At 43.4% G+C, this 12,399-nt stretch overlaps 1 protein-coding gene across 9 annotated transcripts in view; it reads right to left on the bottom strand.

Annotated features, from left to right (window-relative positions):
• Window positions 1-12,399, bottom strand: part of AOPEP (aminopeptidase O (putative)) — a 422,559-nt gene that overhangs the window by 111,444 nt on the left and 298,716 nt on the right. For all 9 annotated transcript variants that reach the window (XM_061426105.1, XM_061426109.1, XM_061426102.1 and 6 more), the window contains 2 exons: window positions 8,078-8,121; window positions 3-63 (listed from right to left, as the gene is read on the bottom strand). In XM_061426105.1, coding sequence (XP_061282089.1) covers window positions 3-63; window positions 8,078-8,121 — 105 coding nt within the window. The remainder of the gene's footprint in view (window positions 1-2; window positions 64-8,077; window positions 8,122-12,399) is intronic.

The raw sequence follows: 12,399 nt of genomic DNA, 5'->3' as shown, positions 1-12,399 counted from the left end.
ACCTGTGGAATTCCAGAACTCTCCAGCCAGTCTCGGAAGATGTTTCCAACAGACAGCTCCGGCCTTTAAAAATAAAACGACAACGAAAAAGTAAAGGATTAAAAAGTTACAGAGTGGACTTCCCTGGTGGCACAGTGGGTAGAAATCCACCTGCCAAAGCAGGGGACATGGGTTCAGTCCCTGGTCTGGGACGATTCCACATGCTTCAGAGCAACTAAGCCCACGCACCACAACTACTGAGCCTGTGTGCTATGAAAACTGAAGCCGTGCTCCAAAACAAAGCGTAGTCCCCCTCATCGCACGTATAGAGAAGGCCTGAGCCCAGCAGTGAAGACCCAGCACAGCCAAAAATAAACCAATCAATAAAATTTTTAAAGTTACAGCGCACTTATTATTAATACACAGAATGGTTCTATCTATCGGGGCACATTGCAGCATTGTTCTTTCAGAGAAATTTGGAGGAAGTGCAGTGATGTCTCAGGTTAAAGTGAGGAGGGGGCATGGTCATATTCAGTAGAGCGTCTCTCAAGTCCACAGGAGTGCACACGATGAGATCTAAGAATCAAAGTGGCCCCACAGGAGGTCCCTGATGCCTTGAGAGGAAGTCTTCGTTGGGAGTGCCTATGCAGGGAGGAGAGGGCATGTTCATGGGACATGTCAGGCGTGGCTGCTTCCTGGAGAGAGGTGGAGTAACGTGAAATCTGAACCTCGCAGCACTGAGTACATCAAAATGAAATGCCAACTTCATGGTGACGATGGGTGACAGCAAGCAAAAATGATACAATTCATCATCGGAACCCAAGGAGGCTCAGAGCCATGCAGCACACACGGCTTCTGATGCCTGTTTTCAAGCACGTCTTCATTCCACTTTATTTGAAATGTTATGATTGCTTGTTTGATCCAAAGTCAGCTGAAATCTTTTGGTCTCATGCCTGCTGATTTAAATACTCCTTTAAAGGTACAATATGTTTAGGGTCCACAAACTTTAGGTCATGTCTTCCTGTCTTATTGAAGTTTAAGCAATTCCTCCCTGGCTTTGAGATAACTCCTGCTTATGCCCAATCTCTCCAGCCACAGAGGCCTTCTTGGAATCTTCTTCCAGGCTGCGTATGTCACACCCACACAGGCCCTGTCTTCTGTGGCACAGTATTCTGTCACAGTCTGAGACTGCAATTGATTTTGTTACTTGACTTGTAAATGTTTCCTTACTAGATCAAAGCTCTCTGAGACCAGGGTCGGTGTCTGTTTTACTCACTTCTCTTAACCCTGCACTTAAAACAGTTGTGGCATAAGTATCCCCATAGATACTTTTTATCTGAGTGAATGAAAACACATTTCATTGTTGACTCAATAAAAATTATTCCTTTTTAAGTTAATAATCACCTTGCCCAGTAAGACATTCCCAAGTCATTAAGGTCTGTATCTTTTAAAATTTTATGTATTATATACTCCATTACATATATGAAATATTCCCTCCTCCCACCCTTTGGAATTGTAAAGAGGTTGTGGAAAGATACAGTGCTGTCTGCATCAGTAAAGGTGCTGAAGGCCAAGTGCTCCCGTCACACCTGTACCGTTCTGCTGTAGTCTGGACGTAGTGAGAAGGGAGGCAAAAGCGGGCCTAGGTGGCTTAGGGAAGACAGGGTTGACTGATCTTGTCCTTCCTTTTCTTCTTCACTGACAAACAAGTCACTAATGTGTCTTGGTCTTCCCTTGTACAACAATTTGTTCAGTTGCCAAATTGTGTCTGACTCTTTGAAACCCCATGAACTGCAGCATCCCAGGCTTCCCTGTCCTTCACTATCTCCCAGAGTTTGCTCAAACTCATATGAGTCCATTGAGTTAGTGATGTCATCCAACCATCTCATCCTCTGTCATTCCCTTCTTTTGACCACAATCTTTCCCAGCATCAGGGTCTTTCCATATCAGGTGGCAATTGGAGCTTCAACTTCAGCATCAGTCCTTCCAATGAATATTCAAGGTTGATTTCCTTTAGGATTGACTGGTTTGATCTCCTTGCTGTCCAAGGGACTCTCAAGAGCCTTCTCCAGCACCACAGTTTGAAAGCATCAATTCTTCGGCACTCAACTTTCTTTATGGTCCAACTCTCACATCCATACATGACTACTGGAAAAGCCATAGCCTTGACTAGATGGACCTTTGTTGGCAAAGTAATGGCTCTGCTTTTTAATACATTGTCTAGGTTTGTCATAGCTCTTCGTCTAAGGAGCAAGCGTCTTTTAATTTCATAACTGTGGTCACCATCCTCATTGATTTTGGAGCCCTAGAAAATGAAATCTGACACTGTTTCCACATTTCCCATCCATTTGCCATGAAGTGATAGGACCTGGGAGGTCTTCCTACCCAGGGCAAAAGCAAAGGTGGTTGAAGGGGGCAACTGTTGCTATTTCAACAAAGAGAAAATACACAGAGAGGAGAAAAACTAGTTTGGATTCATTTTCGAGATGATGCTCATCTGCGGGATGACCAGACAGGGAAGAGGCCAGAAGTGAATAAGGGGAAGATGACTATCCTCCTAGGCTGTTTGCCCAGTTCCCAGGTCAGTGAAATTACTGGCTGTGAAAGGCCAGGAGCCACCATTCCTGGGCTCTTCCCCAGTTTCTTTGTCGTCATCTCAGTGCCCATGGCCGAGTCTCATCTGTAGGCTGTGAGAGTGTGGAAGCGTGTGCTCATGTGTGTGCATGCACACGTGCCCTCAGATGCCTGTGTGTGTGGGTGTGCGCGCACATGTGCACACGTGAGCATACTTGGAGTGGGGGTGGGATGACCAGAAGAGAGGAGGCATCTCTCAGCACATTAAGGTGATTATACTTTCTTGGATTTGATTTATTTGTTTGGCCATAGAAAGAGGCTCTGGAAATGCCCTCACCTGGCATAACTGATATGCCAGGAGGAGGAAAGTGGTGTCAAAGGGCCACTTGGAGAAGCGCCCAAGGGGACTTGAGGTTGTTTTACTTTCTAGTGACATGTGCCAGGCTGGAAGGTAAGACGGATTTGGCAACTTCCACTGAGGATGATGTTCAGAAGAAGGTTCATTCTTGTTTGGAACAAATGCAGACAGTTCCCACCTGGTCTGGCACCCAGGGGGCTGTTCATCTGGTGTGTAGAGCTCCTGCCTGGGGCTCGAGCAGCTATGGAGGCCCTGCTGGTGACCTCAACTGTTTGACCCAATTTAGAAGCAAGGGTCTGTTTTTATCCCCGTCTATCCTTCTTTGGTGCTTCTCTCTAAGTAGCCCATTCATCTTCTTCCTTTCCAGCCAAGGAGGGACAAAAGGTCTGGTTACCCATCCTTCAGGAGATACCCAGGAAGGCGGCAGCACTTGGAACTGAGCTGCACTGTGTTGTGGATTCTAGGAAAATGGGCATCCTTAAACCTGCAACAACTTAAAATGAAGAATTTAGAAAGGATTTAGAAGACAGCAGTAGTGATGATCAAAGGGGTAAGCACATTAGATCCACAAGGGAGGTCAAGGGAACTGGGATTAAATATCCTGAAGAAGAGAAGTCTGGGACTGACTACAGGGCCATTTTCAGGCGGTTTTACAAAAGATGGTGAACAGCTGTTGTGCATCCCCATGGAGGAGTGAGTAAGAGGACAGGGACATAAATTTCCTTTGGAGACTTTTAGCTGAAAGATACTTCTTTAGGGGTGGCACGGTCAGGGGATGGCATGGTGGAGGGCAGGGCCTGGGGAGTTGAGTCCTGGAGTGTTACTGACTGAGGACATCTTCACCAGTGAAGACTGAGAACAGGCTAAAGCTTATCTCTGTGGCAAACATTCAATGGATGCCTATCAGGCACAGGGTTCTGATAGGGTTCTGTACAAGACTAATACTATTATCCCCATCTTAGAGATGAGCAAATAGAGGTCCAAGAGGCTAAGGGAGTTGCTCAGGGCCTTCTAGATGGTGCTCAAAGTGCTGGGACTCAACCTTGTGTTGTCTGGCTGCAAAGCTCTCACTTTTCTTCCTGTGTGGAATGCAGGCTTCACAATATATTGTTCATGATTTACGGTGCAGACAAGCCTGCAAGAGGAGAAGGCCTGTGCTGGCTTCCGCCAATGCTGACTTCTTGCTCATATCTCTCCTGCTGAAGGTGACCTGGCTGCTGCTGTGGCTGCCCTGTTTGTCTGCCCCCAATTACAGTTCAGAAGAGATAGGGGGACCCTTGGGAGGGCAGGAGTGTGAGGACAGGAGAGTTCATTGTTCAGCTGCATCCAGGAGCAAAAGACACTCTCCTGTGAATGAAGAGAACCTGTGTTTCCAGATCACCTTCCCCTGGAAAGGTTCAAAACACCTTATAACCATTATCACTTCATTCCTCATAATATCCTCGTGAAGTGGGTGTCAATTGTTGTGTGGCTTTTTTAGCAGATGGAGAAACTGCAGCATAAGAAAACTGTTCAAAGTCAGCCCGGGCTAAAGGAAAGAGCTAGAGAAAAGACCTAGGTTTCTAGACTCCCAGTCTCAGTGCAGACATCAAACTGCACGGATGCCCACTTACAGATTCCTTAAGTGTAATAAGATGTTAAATTCTGAGAGGAAGATCAAAGCATTGACTCCATCCACTAAAAACAAACGTAAACATTATAGAAGTAGTAGAAGTAGCCTTACCTCCCAAGGAAATTATGGGAGACGGTCTGAAAATGCCGAATTTTCAGGAATCAAAGGGGCTCTATGTTTTATTTTTTAAAATGTACATATTTTTCCTGTTTTGATCATGATTACTGAGATGATAGTACAGATGAAGTTTCAGCTTTGGGCTTGGATATGTAGCAGTGGTAAAGCTGAAAGCTGACTTTTTCAAATCAAGACACTCAGAGTCAAGGCCAATGGTGAGTTTTTCCCCTCTGAGATCATGGAGCTTAAATAATCACAACAGACAAGCAGAAGCATTTCCACTTCTCTGGGACCCAGGACTTACAGGAAATTACTCTTCTGCATGTCTGCTCACTATGGAAATTGATTTTATACAGACAGCTAAAAGTACACAGACCCACGCCTGCACGCCCGCCGTCTCTGTACTAGTGAACAGTGCTTCTGCCTCATTACTGAGGCCTCCCGGGTATCCGGAACAGCCGGCTGTCTCACCCTCTGGCCAGAGAGCTCCCATGCTGTACACCTGTGTCCTGAAAGGCAGCTCTGAGTTTTAGGAGTGGGTCTCCAGACCCTGTGAGCTCTGAACGTAGTCACATGTAGTTAATGCCACAAGGGAGGGAATGGGCTGGCCACCCTGCATGATGCTGGTTAGAAAAATAAGTTGTGTTTAAGGCCGGGAAAGTGACCAGTACTACTTCTTAATGTTATAGTACACAGAAACAAGACCCAGGTGTGTGTGAAAGAGCACTGTATGTACTGCGTGTTCTACATTGCTCGGTCAATTGACTTCTGGGGGTGGAATGACAAGGATAGGGTGCTGACTATTAGCCATATCTGCTGCCTGTGCCTATCAACTCAGTGCTGATCAGGAGAAAGGTCTTTATCACTCTTGGCTCTGTCTTCGGCCCCTTGAGATTCTAAAGATCACCTTCTATCTGCGTGCCTACAGGAAAGCGCAAGGCTTGTGCGTCAGGAACAGTGAAGGTGCAGAGAACACGGGCAGTGCAGTTCTCGAGGGACTCAGGCTTTGGGGGCTTCCACGTTCAGGGTGTGAAGCAGAAAAGGCTCTTGTTCTGAACTGCAACTTACATTTTGTAAGGGTTTTTATTTTTTATTTATTTTTTTGTATGGGTTTTTAAATGTCAGTAATTTATGTTTTTGCGTTCCCTTCCTACGTGGGGATACAAACAGTGTATGCCTCAAGGCTTTATACATGGTTACTTCTTTTCTTGATCAGAGCAAGTCATCTGCGCTTGGGTAGCTAATGAAGATTGCTGAGGTAACATTTACAAACAAGCACTCCCTAGCTTCAAGGGGGAGGAAGAGTACTGAATTAAAACAAACACGTGAATGTGTGCACAAAACATAATAACCGATGAGCAAAGAAAGAACTGGCAGCTGTTGATACTGTTGGACTATCAGGTGGGGAAGGCACGCTGGATAAGCACTCCTAGCTTCTTCTTCTTGGTCTCATCAGCATCTGGACAGAAACCACTCACTGAAGATGTCTAAAACATGGTGTCTCATCTCCCCTCTTCCACCTTCAAACACTCAACCTTCCCTCCCTTTGCCCCATACTGATTCCTGAGACCAAACACCTGCTGCCTGGATCGCCAGGACTTCTAAACTCAGCGTGTAACCGAGTGGCAGACAGAGAAAGGTCAGGTCATGCAGGACTCCTCCTTTCAGCTCAACCAATCAACCAACTTAACTGCGGCACTCCTGGGGGTATTCCTGAGATCTGTTTATAGCCCGCTGCCACCATCCACCCATGGTCCCAGCTCTGGATCTTCAGTGAGCTGCCGTTTCTGTCTCTGGTTGGTCTCCTGATATCTAGTTCTCTGCATCCCATCTCTCTCCCATGCTGCCCCCCACCCCCAAGTACCTTGCTGATGGCACTCCCCTACCTGAAACCTTCAGTAGACCTCTGGCCTGAAGGCTTGACCGTAGGACTGCTGAGCCCTATCTCCGTGCTGAAGTTCACCAAAGAACTCCCTACCCTGAGTCATGACCTGTATCATGTACATCTTTAGCAGCTGACTAGGAGCTCCCTGAAGGCTAAGCATAGAATTAATTTTTTATTTCCTAGTGTCCAGCCTAAAACCTGGTGAAGGAGGTACTCAATAGAGAATGTTAAAATTAATTGAAGTAAGAGAATAAGAGAAAGGCAGTATGACACAGGCGGGCTGGCCCTGGGACCTTAACTGGCTGGTCTAACCTGAAAAATTTTGTCTTGTTCAGCACAGCTCACATGCCTAACAGATGTGTCTGAGGATCAGCTTGCGATGGAGTCAAAGATTAGAGGCTCCACGGGTAGGCGTGGGGCCTTCGGAGAGCTGGATAAAATTGGTACAACGTGCTGCATCGGTAAAAGGATGAACAGTCTGCTTCAAAAGCTGGATTAGATTCTGAGGTTAGCTGGCGGGAAAGACAATGTTTGAGTTTCAAAATATATTCTAGTATTCTTGCTGAAATACATTCATTGTAGCAATGAAGTCTCAACTCTTAAGGAAAATTTTTTTAAAAAGCTTAAGTCTGCTAGTCAAAATGTGATCCTAACTGGGCGAGGCAGCCTCTTGAAGGGCGAAGGTTGGTGGTCAGTGGGCACCGTTCAATGGAGATGCTGCTCTTAACATCCACAGTCACAACAAAAGTTACTTTGTGGGGTCATAATAAATATTCACAATGATAAAATCTAGGTGGGCTTGCGGGAGCCCAAGGTGGGCTTGGAGCTAGAGGGCTTGGGACATCCAAATGAACTCCATAAGCTTATTAGGAAGGGGATGTAAAGAAAGATCTCCAAAATGAAAAATGCACCTTGTCAGCTCCATGAAAATTGCTCTATTTGTGCTCTGAGAAGTTCTCCTGAAAGAATGTATAGTCATTACTCAGAAACAGACGTGGGTAACAGCCTAAGGAGGTAATATACCATCTCTATTAATTTTCTTTTTCCGTTTTTTGTATTAGTTCCTAAGGAAATTGCTCCATTCTGTTAGAGGACCTGAAAGGTTATTTCAGGGCAAGTATAAAAGAAAAGAAAAATTCTTGCAGGTAACCTGTTGTTCTTGACATCAGCAATAATGGACATATCCGATGTGATTTTTACACGAAGCAAACCTTGCATGTTCACTTTAAAAATAAAAGGATGGCAAATCTGAAACATTTCAGACATTCCAAAACAAGTCACCCTAACTTTTAGAACTGTCTCTTCTCCATTCTTTTTCATGGCAGCTGAGGCCAAAGAGTGTCTCCAGCTGTTCGTGCTGGCTCCTAGAGTCCACACTCCCAATATTTCTAGGTCCCGTTGATCATCCCAGGACTCCTGCTGGCTGGGCTAGGTCCCTCCTCTATTAACAGAGGAAGATTAAACTTCCAGGCTGCAATTTGCCAAACAATGGCAGAATCATTTTTAACATTCAAAATAAAACTGGGCCCTTAATTCCTAAATTGGTCCTCACCTTTTTTCTTCTGGGATGTTCTCCAAGAGCATTTGAAGGAAATCCTGGAAGAAGATAAAAGCAAATCATTAAAGATGTCCATCAATAAATAACCCTTCCTGGAGTCATGCCAGAGATTGAGCATTCCCAGCTGCTGACAATTCACCTGCTAGGGAAGGCAGGCTGACACTGAAATATTAGGCTATATACTCAATTTATTCATTTACCAGGGCCGCAGTCCAATCAGTTATAGAGACTTATTTTTGTAAAAACCACAAACAAATTGAAAAAAGTAACGTTTGTTATTCTGACCTAACCCAACAGTTTATTTCATTCCATGTTTAACTATTTTCAAAAGGCCAGCCATAGCACCCTGCACTGTCCCTCTAACTTAACCTTGTTCTCCTCCTCATCAGCTTCCCTAGAGATCCTGTGTGTGTTTGTGCTCAGTTGCTCAGTCATCTCCGACTCTATTGCACCCCCATGGACTGTAGCCCGCCAGGCTCCTCTGTCCATGGGATTCTCCAGGCAAGAATACTGGAGTGGGTTGCCATTTCCTCTTCTAGGGGATCTTCCCAACCCAGGGATTGAACCCATGCCTCCTGTGTCTCCTGCACTGGTAGGCAGGTTCTTTACCACTGAGCCATCAGAGATCCTGTTACACACTGAATAATCCCAACTCTGAGAGGCTAGTAACTAATGGCTTTTTTGCATTGCTCTATGGATAATAAAGACAAAAACCAAGACAATTAATACCCCAGTGGAGGAACAGAGATGTCACAATCCCCAAAATAGCTCACAGGCTCCTGCCTCCATCTGCAGCCTCTTCTGGTGCCACGGCACAAGTCCTCAATTGTTTGATATTTAAGATGTTTCAAGAATAGATTTTTTTTTTTAATCTAAGGGCATGACTTACACACATACCCATTTTATCCTTTACTATGGAAAATGGAAAATTTCAGACACATTCAAAAGTAGCAAAGTGTAATTAAACTTTACACACCCAGTGTCCCATAGCCAATCTGCACCATCCACTCACTTGCCTCTTGCATTATTTAGAAGTAAATCCCAAACGTTAACATAATTTCACCAATGTTTCAGTAAATACCTCCAAAAGATAAGGATTCTTTTAAAAACATACCCATAATATCAGAAGAACTAAAAAATATTTGCATATGAATATTCAAAGTCACATTTATATTTGATCTGCATCTTGTGTATTGTGACCAATCTTTTCAGTCCATCTTATTCTGGAATCTTGATTTGGTCTAAACTACGTTTGTGAGATAAAACATAGGATACCCAGGTAAATTGAGGGCATACTTACATGAAAAAGTTCTTTGTTCTTAATCTGAAATCTTAATTTACATGGGGGTTGTACATTTTTATATGCTAAATGGGTAAGCCTAGTGTCAACCCTTCCTCATCTGCAGGTTTGATAAGATACATTTTGGGTAAATACAGAACATGAAACAAACAAGAACAATATTTAACTTTCTAGGGACTTAATATTGAGTGATAAGTAAGACCTGAACTTACAGGTTTTCTTTTAATAAATTGGAAATCACCTTTTAAATTGGTCCTTAAAGAGGGCACATGTGTAAGCCCAGATGATAAAATATGACACTGCCATTAATAAATGAGCATCCCTTCAGACGGACGCCTCTACCACAACCTAGTCTGCAGAGCCAGGGTCAGCACAGGGCTCTGATGAGATCCATGGAACTCAGAGTGTGAGATGCAAGCAGCAGTGCAGACCATTGTATTACAAACAGATGGAATACACAGGACTAGAAATCTGCGAACAATTTGTATGACAAGGTGTTCTTTTTCTATCATGGCATTAAGCATAGCCATCACTACACTGGCAGAGTCAGCTGTCCCTTCCTATGTGTTTATGGGTGGTTAGGTCCATTTCTTCCAGAGACAGAATTTCCCTATTAAGAGCACTGGTGAAAGATTTATTTCTTGCAACCTCTGTTCTCCTTCTAAGACTCTACTTGCCTATTGCTTCACCCAAAATACATAACACAAATACAACAAAACTAATATTAACATGTATCAGTCTGCTAAGTCACTTCAGTCGTATCCAACTCTGTGCAACCCCATCGACGGCAGCCCACCAGGCTCCTCCATCCCTGGGATTCTCTAGGCAAGAATACTGGAGTGGGTTGCCATTTCCTTCTCCAATGCATGAAAGTGAAAAGTCAAAGTGAAATTGCTCAGTCGTGTCTGACTCTTAGCGACCCCATGGACTGCAGCCCTCCAGGCTCCTCCGTCCATGGGATTTTCCAGACAAGAGTACTGGAGTGGGGTGCCATTGCCTTCTCAATCAGTATCAGTCTAAGTCCCCTAATGCTCATAGTAGCACTATTTACAGTAACCAAGATATGGAAGCATCCTAAGTGAGCATCAACAGATGAATGGATGAAGAAGATATGATAGATACACAGACACACAGACACAGACACACACACACACACACACACACATATATATATATATATATATGCACACGATGGAATATTACACAGCCAGAAAAAAGGAAGGAAATAATGCCATTTTCAGCAACATGAATGAACCTAGAGATTGTTATACTAAGTGAAGTAAGTCAGACAAAGATAGATATATGACATCACTTATATATGGAATCTTAAAAAATGATACAAATGGACTTATTTACAAAACTGAAAGAGACTCACAGACATAGAAAACAAATTTATGGTTACCAAAGGGGAAGAGGGGAGAAATAAATTAGGAGTTTAGGATTAGCAGACACCACTACTATATCACACAACACTACGTATAAACCACAAGCTCCTACTACACAGTGCAGGGAACTATATCAGTATCTCACAGTAAATTATGATGGAAGATAGTCTGAAAAAGAAGGTATGAGACGCTTTGCAGTGCACCAGAAACTAGCACAATGTTGTACATCAACTATACTTCAGTGAAAAAAAATTCATCAGTAAAAATGCAAGGAGACAATCCAAATAGAATGCAATATAGTATACACTGCAGTGGGTATATTGAGAAAAAAATATCAAAGGAAACAAAAGCAATATTTAGAAAGCAAAGAAGTATTTTTGATTGAGGTTCTTAAAGTCATGATTTGATTATATTAATAATTATTTTGTAAAAAATTTGAATCAGAAATTAATTTTTCATAATCTGATATATTATTAGATTACTTTGCAGATATTTCATTGGCTTAATGACAGAATTCTTGCTTCTTAAAAATTCAAGTACTGTAATTGTAATTTCTTACTAATTTTACTGCATTATCTCCTTATAGTCCATATCAACTTATCCCATATTTGTCCAATAATTTATGCTCTATTAAGTGGGGGGAAAATTACATTAACTCAATGACAAGGGGGAGAATTTAATTGCTTGAGAAGCAGGAAATCCAGAGTTAACCTTAATTCTGCCCTTTTGCATTTTCCTATTACAATTGGATCTTTCTTTACAAAATTGCAGAACACAATGTTTCAGATTTTCTGTAAATACAATAAAAGCGTAGGAGGTCCCCAAGAAGCTCTGCTTTACTTTTTAGAAAAGGTAACTGTCCCACTTCTTAGCAGGTGGCCATCTGCCTCTTCCTGCTCAGAGCTGAGAACTGCAGGCCATACAGCTAGCTGAAGGCTGCCAATCAGTCCTGAGGAGGACGGGTCTAAGGGACCACAGTTCAATTCAGTTACTTAGTTGTGTCTGACTCTTTGCGACCCCATGGACTGCAGCACGCCAGGCCTCCCTGTCCATCACCCACTCCCGGAGTCCACTTAAACTCATGTCCATTGAGTCAGTGATGCAATCCAACCAACTCATCCTCTGTCGTCCCCTTCTCCTCCCGCCTTCAATCTTTTCCAGCATCAGGATCTTTTCAAATGAATCAGCTCTTCGCATCAGGTGGCCAAAGTATTGGAGTTTCAGCTTCAACATCAGTCCTTCCAATGAATATTCAGGACTGATTTCCTTTAGGATGAACTGGTTGGATCTCCTTGCAGTCCAAGGGACTCTCAAGAGTCTTCTTCAACACCTCAGTTCAAAAGCATTAATTCTTCTGCGCTCAGCTTTCTTTATAGTCCAACTCTCACATCCATACATGACTACTGGAAAAGCCATAGCCTTAACTAGACGGACCTTTGTTGGCAAAGTAATGTCTGGATCACACTGAATCACAAAAACTCAATACCTCAAACATCCCTAAGACATGAAGCCTATATCTGCAGGGAATGTTTGTCTATAGTGCTAAACATTCTTCCATCCTGTGCTCCATCCAATCCAAGAAGACACTTGGTCTCACCAGGGTAGTCTTTGTACCACCAGTGGAATCAACT

The sequence above is a fragment of the Bos javanicus genome, chromosome 8 (assembly GCF_032452875.1).
Source record: "Bos javanicus breed banteng chromosome 8, ARS-OSU_banteng_1.0, whole genome shotgun sequence".
Taxonomy (NCBI): domain Eukaryota; kingdom Metazoa; phylum Chordata; class Mammalia; order Artiodactyla; family Bovidae; genus Bos; species Bos javanicus.
The sequence above is the reverse complement of the archived record's forward strand: the minus strand, read 5'-3'. Positions and strand labels throughout refer to the sequence as shown.